The 8237-nt window shown below is 40.9% G+C and overlaps 1 protein-coding gene across 2 annotated transcripts in view; it reads right to left on the minus strand.

Moving 5' to 3' along the window:
• Positions 1–8237, minus strand: part of Abhd3 (abhydrolase domain containing 3) — a 56652-nt gene that overhangs the window by 35181 nt on the left and 13234 nt on the right. For both annotated transcript variants that reach the window (XM_031364961.1, XM_031364962.1), the window contains exon 4: positions 1644–1689. In XM_031364961.1, the coding sequence (XP_031220821.1) occupies positions 1644–1689 (46 nt within the window). The remainder of the gene's footprint in view (positions 1–1643; positions 1690–8237) is intronic.

Below are 8237 nucleotides of genomic sequence, written 5' to 3' on the forward strand. Positions count from 1 at the left end.
AAAAATCAAACCAAACCAAACCCAAAACCAAACCAAATCAAACCAAACCAAACCGAACCAACCAACCAAACAACAACAACAAAAAAACCAGTATAAAGAGCAAACTATTTCTATTGCTTATTTATAGTGATATCAATCCATCATGGAAGGGAACATGGCAAAGATTCTATCACAGTGCTCAGGAAGGGTAGAAGGAGGGAGAGATAAGGAGAAAGAGAGGAGGGGAGAGAAATCCAAACCGATTTCCTTTCTCCCTTTCCCCCTTTCATGTCTCCCAGGCCCATAGACTATGGAATAGTACCTAGACTCTGAGTAGGCCTTCCAATTCATTTTCCTCTAGAACTACCCTCACAGATACACTTAGAATTGAGTGTTACTAATTTCAGTCATTTCCCATCACATCAAGTTGACAGTCAAGATTAACTCTTGCAGTAAGTGAAATAAGTGTAAAATCATATCTTACAACATGGCTCACAGGTTTTTGTTTTGGGTTGCTCTTTTGAGGATGCGATCTCACTGTTTTGCCCACGCTGGCCTGGAATTCCTGACCTCAAGTGATCCTCGTCCTTTAGCCTCCCAAGTAGCTATCAAGAAAGATGCAGTACGTCACCACGCCTGGTTCAGCTCACATCAAATGCCGAAGTTATGTGGAAGAACGTCTAGTAAAAACTAACCAGGAGTTAGAGGGGGAAAATCATGACTTAAATTTTAAATGGTTTTAATAACATTACGTCTACGTAAACCTGCCTGGGCTTCACACCAGGCCCAGTCTCACTCTCTCTGCCTGCTGCCCATGGATCCGATAGGAGCTCTCAGAGATACTGCTGCCTGCCTGCGGCCATGTTCCCACCCTGATGGGCAAGTGCTCACCTTCAGAAACCGTTAGCTTTCTTTTCTAAGTCGCCCTTCATCATGGTGCTTCTTCACAGCGGTACAACAGAAGCTAAGACGGCTGTTTGCTTGCTTGTTTGTTTCCGGTGTGGTGCTGGGATTAACCCTAGGATTTCACAAGTGCTAGGCGAGAACGCTAACCACTTAGCGGTATCTCCAGACTATTCTGGCTAATTTTTAAAGAAAATATATTTTTTTATTAAAAATGGCAGTCATACATGGGTGATGGTGGCTCATACCCTTGGGAGGCAGAGGCAGGCAGATCTCTGAGTTTGAGGCCAGCCGGATCTACAGAGCAAGTTTCAGGGCAAACAAAGTTACACAGAGAAAAATCTGACTTGAAAAAACAAAGCAAAAAGCAAACAAACAAAAAGACACACATTAATATCTATTGATGTTAAAACATAGTAAATACAAAAGTTGCTAAACAATGGAATGCTGGTGGCTGGAGAGATGGCTTAGCTCGATGGTCAAGAGCAGTTCCTGCCTTTCTAGAGGACCTAGGTTCAGTTCCCAGAACTCGACATGAAATGGCTCACAACTGCCTGCCATTCTAGCTCCAAGGTATCTGATGCACACATAAAGAAAAAGATTGGAAATGATACAAATTTGGGCAGGAGAGATTTTCCTACTATGAACGTCTATTGATTGCAGAAGTAGTTTCAGTAAAAAAGACTACACTTTTCATTGAAAACCAGATGATTCTTTTTCAATTTTTTTCAAATGGAGACTTGTCATTTCAATGTACTTACCAAGAGACTCTCTCCTGCTACTCCTCTGTTATTAAAAACCACACACCTAAAAATGAGGAAAGAACTCTGTTATTTCTCTAAATGAGTCTTCCTAATGATGTACTACTGAGATCATCTTACTGACAATCTTCTGCAGCATGAAAAGAGTAGCAATGCTGGACCGGGAATGTAGCTCAGTTGGTAAAGTGCGAGCCTAGCAAGCACGAAGCCTGGCTGTGGTGATGTGTGCCTAGAATGCCAGTACACACACGCACAAGCAGAGCAGGAGGGTCAGAGGTGCAGGTGGCTTCACCCAGGTACCAGAAGCAAGCTCGAGACTAGGTCGAGACAGTTGGAGACCCTGCCTCAAACATCTGCCAAACGAACACACTGACAAAGTCTGTTTTAGGGGCTTCTGAGATAGCTTAGCTGGTAGCAGCACTTGCTGCCAAGCCTGACTGGAGGTCATCCCATGACCTATGAGATTCAGAGAACTGAATCTTGCAAGTTGTCCTCTAAGCCCCGCACAAGCACAATGGTTTACTCGCAAATGTGTGTATGTGTACTAAAAATGCATCTAATTAATAACTCTCTCTAAATGATCACAAACCCTTACTTTTTGGCCATACTAGAGATTAAACCCAGGGCCTCATGTTTGCAAGCAAATTACTCTTACTACTGAGCTATGTTACCAGAACTAGAGAGTTAAAAATTTCTGAATGTGGGTTTGACTACAAAGTTACATATTGGTCTCATGTTTCCTTTTCCTGCCCATAAGTGTATACTTTAAAACATATATATATATATGTATATATATATATATATATATACATATATATATATATATGTTTTATATATATATACATGTATATATATACATTGTTTCTGTGGTGATGTGTGCCTGGAACGCCAGTACACACACAAGCAGAGCAGGAGGGTCAGAGGTGCAGGTGGCTTCACCCAAGTACCAGGAGCAAGCTTGAGACTAGGCAAATTTACACATTGTTAGTTCAAATGTCTTCTCTACATTGTATTTATAGCATTATTCATACATTAGAGACCAATTCTTATTTCTCAAGGTTTAGTAAACATGGTAACCAGAATTTTTTTTTTTAAAAAAATTAATGTTTACTTTAGCACAGTATAGTGGTGAGTGCCTTTAATCCTAAAACTCAGTAGGCAGAGGCAGATGGATCTCTGAGTTTGAAGCTAGCCTGGTCTACACAGCGAGTTCAAGGCATCCATGGTTGCACAGTGAGAATTTCTCTATTGTACTGTTGTTATTCTAAGATGGGATCTTCTACATTGCCCTGGCTGGTCCTAAACTCAGGTTCAAGTCCCACCTCAGCCTCTCACATTCCACTATTCCTGGCTTTCTTTATTCTTTTTTCCCCTAAAAAAGAATGGCAAGACAGACTAGATATAAATAAAATATACACTGGTCACAGATATTCACTTGCATAAGCACCTAAGCCATGTGTGTCACCTTTAGCCTGAAGTTCCTAGTCAGGTAAGAACCACTTTAGAGAACAAGCAATGAGGGCAGATTCAAACAGCTTCTGGGGCAAGATGTTCTATGCTTGCCATTGTGACAAGGCCATAAAGCCAGACAGGAGAAAGGATGAGATGATTTGCAGATGCATGCAAAAGCAGTCTGCCCACCTGGGACCATCCTCCTAACTGTAGACTGGGCATGTGAGCCTCCCCTCCCCAACCCCCACTGACATACTGTGATTGTCTACCACCTTGGCAGAACACACTTCACAGGGCCACTAACAGTAGAATAAGCCATTCATTCAAAACGCTCATTAAACAGCATCTACTGAACTAAGCAAATCAAAGTCTCTAAGATATAAGAGAGAAACAAAACAGCAGTTCAGTCCTTCGAAGATTGCCTTCTTAGACTGGAGAGCTATGAGCCATATTCTTAGCTGATAGGAGTACTATGACCTGCCACAGGAGCGTCCAATGTCCCATGAGTGGCACAGAGGGTAAAGCTCTCTGGGTTCAGCATGGCAGAGTTCATTAAGGAAGATGGAAAAGCAGATAAATCTTATGCTGACACAACAACTGTAACAAAGATACAAGACTAAACTGTCCTAAGAGTCAGGGAAGTGAGATGTTATACTAGTTGAAACATGACTACTCTGGTGGTTTGAATGAGAATGGCCCTATAGGCTTATATATTTGAATGCTTGGTTCTCAGTTGCTAGAACTGTTTGGGAAGGATTAAGAGGAGTGGCCTTCAGAGAGGAGGTGTGTCACTGAAGGTGGGCTTTAAGGGTTCAAAATTCCATACCAGGCCCAGTCTAGCTAGCTGTCTCTGCCTCCTGCTTGTGATTAGATGTGAGCTCTCAACTACTGCTCCAGTGCCATGCCTGCCTCCCTGATGCCACTCTCCCCACTAGAATGATCATGAGTGAACCCTCTGAAACTATAGGTAGGCCCCCAATCAAATGCTTTCTTTTGTAAGTGCCTTATAAAAGGTCATTTGTGTCTCCTCATAGCATCTGAATAGTAACTAAGATAGCTATCTAAAGGATAATGGATGTGCATGTATGTGTCTGTGTCTATGTGTATGCAGGTGCCTCAAGAGGCCAGAAGAAGACATCAGATTGCTTGGAGCTGGAGTTATGAGTTATTGTGACCTGCTTAATGTTGGCACAGAGAACTGGACTCAGGTCTTCTGCAACAGCAGCAAGCATTCTTAACTGCTGAGCTATCTCTCCGGTCCTTAGTACAGAGTCTGAATGCGGGGTTAAAGATGGTGACAAGGGGAGGTGTGTCTAGTTCCAGAAATGTCAGGGCAGAGCTTATCAGATCAACCCTTCCGCAGAGTAGTAACTATAATCTTTCACAATACAGGTAGAGAGCAGCACCAAGGCGGGCAGAGATGGAAAGCCAAGCTGACAGAGAAGAAAAGAGCAGCAGGAGGAGCAGAAGAAGACTCCCATCACTAGGAAGAGATTGGTGGTAATGCTTTGAATCTGCAAGTCCTCCATGCTGAAGGTCCTTGTCCCCAATTGGTTTTTGATCTATCAATAAAGATGCCAATGGCCAATAGTTAGGCATGGGGCGGGACACTGAAAGTTGCGTAAGTATGATGCAGAGAGGAATCACCTGAACTGGGGGAAGAATGGGACACAGTAGCGGCAAGAAATAAAGCTACCCAACCATGTGAGACTTCTGGTAAGTGGTCACTGGCCACTTCCCATACTGAGCCTAGGATAGCAGGGTAAGGTTTAGGAGTTTCCAGCCTTTGAGGCAGCTAAGGGATTTTAAAATTAACTGGTGTGTGTGTGTGTGTACCACGGACCCAGAGATAGCTCCTAGGCTGGTGTGTGGCTGCGACCAGCTGGGAGCACAAAAGAGATGTAGAGAAAACTCACTGCTACACATGGTGCACGACATGGTGGGCGAGGACTATTAAGTACTTTAGGGATTCTGAGATGGAATACACACATGCAAATGGTATAAGTCTAGGGAGAACTGGTTTCTCAGCAAGCTCAAGATCTGGAACAAAGGAACACAGCCTCTGGCAGGGATTTCCCCATCTGCCTGCTAGGAGGAAACAATAAGAAGCAGACAATAAAGCTGCCTGCCTCCAGCCACCAGATAAGTAAAGGACAGAGATTTATAAATCTGACTTAAATGTTTTTAAGGAAATACACAGATTTTGCCAGAGTCACGTGGGCATTTCTTCCTGCTGTTCAAAACTAATACAAAGAGCTTAAGATGAGAGGCAGAGAGCCAGATGGCAGATGCAGCAGGTATTAAGCTTCACGGAAGAGAGAAGTTAGGGAGAGTGAACAAACAAATGCTTTAAAGGTATTTAAAAGTCATGTAAGGGCAAATTCTCAGGAATCTTTGAACATGGTCTACACAGGATTTCTGGTATTGTCAGCAGCCTGGTATAACAAAACTCAGAGCCTATAAATATGCTTATACAGTAAGTAGAAGGGAATTAATTAACGTTAAGTATATGGGTAATAAATGTTGAGGCACTAATAGACTGAAAGCAGGAGGTAGGCAGCCTAATCTATCTCAGACAGTAGAAGCTTAGGCCTTGATAATTACATAAAGAGAAAGGGGCAACTACAATATGTACCCACCATACATATATCTATATCTATATCTATATCATAGGGAGAATTTAGGTATATGTAATGTATAAAATATTGAGGATTTTGATCTTAAATTGTAGGTCGAAAAGCAGGAGGTGGTAAAGAAGCACTGTCTTGATGATTGGTATTTGTTTAGATTGCTTTAATTGCTTTGAATTGTTTTAATTATCAAAATGCATGCGGTCATGAGTTTGGTGGTTATATTAAAATTCCTCTGGGAGAGAGGTCACGCTATACCATTGATGATTTCCGGTTACTGGACCAAGGACAAGCTATTCTGGGAGAGGGGCTCTGTATTTGTGTTGACAGGAAAGGAGAAAAGGCTTTGGACCCCTTCCAGAGTGATATGGATTAGATATGACAAGGGAAGACCCCTGAGGATCTTGGAAAATTTGAGAAAAATCAAACAAAATAGGTAAATTGATCTGCTGATTCCTCAACATGGAAGAGGCCAATAACTGGCTTAGGCATGAAAATGTCTCTAGCCAAAACTTCAGCTAAAATGAGACAATAAATCTCTTTTGGTTATGGAATCCTTAACATTCCTCATGCCCTCCTCCATATTGGCATGAATGAAGATTTATCACAATTTGTTATTGATAAAATTAATTCAAAAAAAGACAGTTGTCTTTCATCTGCTGAAACAAGGAGCAAAATTTCACCCTTAACTGATCTGTGTATCCTGCACAATCCATATGAATATCTTACTGGTTCTAAAAATTTGGTTGTGAGATTCATTTATTACAGAATGTACAGCTTTACAAGATCCATCCTCGGAGATGCTGCACTGATCTGCTGTTCCAGCCCCCTGCCTCCTGATGCTGTCTAGAGACTTGCTTCCAGAACAGCTTCAGGACTGCTGCTGATTCCAGATGATCTCGCCTCATCCAACCTTTCAGACGGATCCAGTCAGTCCTAAACCTTCTAAGCATACAGACTGGACAACAGATGCTAAAGCTAGCTTTCTTAAGTCTAACCAAGTTTTCTAATTTTTCTACACGCCCCCCCTCCACCCCTTCAAAGAATTTCTCATCGCTTCTATTCAGCAGGAAGAAGCCATGGAGTTGTCTGGTTATGATTATTTTATAAATTATAGATAGGTTGTCATTTTAAGGGATCATTTGGGAACTGTCAAAATTTTGAAGCTGGAGGAAGTAGATGGGATGGCTTACTAAATTTATTCTTGAACAAAACATTGTGTGGCCATAATCTTACATTGGTAGAAATCTTTATAATTGATGTAAAGTTGAAGTTACAATTTCTTACATTGGTACAGAATGTATAGATATAGAATTAAGGTTTTCATTGGTATGGATCTGCATATTGGTACAAAATTTGAATTAATATTGTTACTCTCAGATAGGCATTGTGCCTATGCAATTTATTTAAGAACAAGGTGATTAAGTAACGCAAGTTAAGGACCAGATAGTAAACTCATGGTTAGGTTAGATTCTAATTTAATTATAATAAAGAGCTTTCAATTTACTTAAATAGAAATGGCTAAGAGTAGCTATAGTTTAACAGTTCAAATATATTTTACATAGTCTTCAAAAACATCAGAAATCCAGATTGTGACATTTCATGTTATCTCGTTATTAAGGATTATTTGGCAATGAGACATGTCTGCTCCTGACAGTTAATCTATTCTCCTTCAAAGAAGAACTGAGCATCTTTATCTCCAGGTGAGGTTGCTTATCATGGCAAGGTAGCCATGGGGCAGAATTGCCCATTTCATCTGCAGGCAAAATACTATTGAAAAAGGACAAACAGAGGCGGGATAGTTGACTACGAATCTCTGCCAAGACAGGGTAAGCTAGTCCTTCATATTTCTACTGCATTTGTGGGTCTGTCACATGGCTCAGTCCAAAAGGCTGAAGACAGATGTTCCAACATTATAAGAAATGAGGGGGCTGTCCAGGTAGGCAGCTGTCTCTACAATTGTGTAAGTGTGAGAAGCTACACTTGGTGCTCCCTATATACTCAGGTAATATTTAATTTGTTCTTGAATTTCTGATGAGGATGAAGATTAATCATATTCCCATAAGCAAACTTAAGTTGTTTAACATTAAAGATATGTTAGAGAATTAAAAACATGGTTTTTAGCTGGGCGGTGGTGGCGCACACCTTTAATCCCAGCACTTGGGAGGCAGAGGCAGGCGGGTTTCTGAGTTTGAGGCCAGTCTGGTCTACAGAGTGAGTTCCAGGACAGCCAGGGCCAAACAGAGAAACCCTGTCTCAAAAAACAAAAACAAAAACAAAAAAACAAAAAACAAACAAACAAACAAAAACGCATGGTTTTTAGATGGTTTTACAGGCTAAAATCAAAACATAATTCGGTATAGAATCATAAACTCTTTAAGTTAGGAATGATGGTAGAGTACTTTATCTAATAGACAAATATGATGGATTGGATATTAATTGTATATCATACTCTGCAATTTACATAATTGTTGTGGTTGTACTTAATTTATGTCTTAGAGAGTTTTTTTTT

Source organism: Mastomys coucha, unplaced genomic scaffold (genome assembly GCF_008632895.1).
Source record: "Mastomys coucha isolate ucsf_1 unplaced genomic scaffold, UCSF_Mcou_1 pScaffold13, whole genome shotgun sequence".
Classification (NCBI taxonomy): Eukaryota; Metazoa; Chordata; class Mammalia; order Rodentia; family Muridae; genus Mastomys; species Mastomys coucha.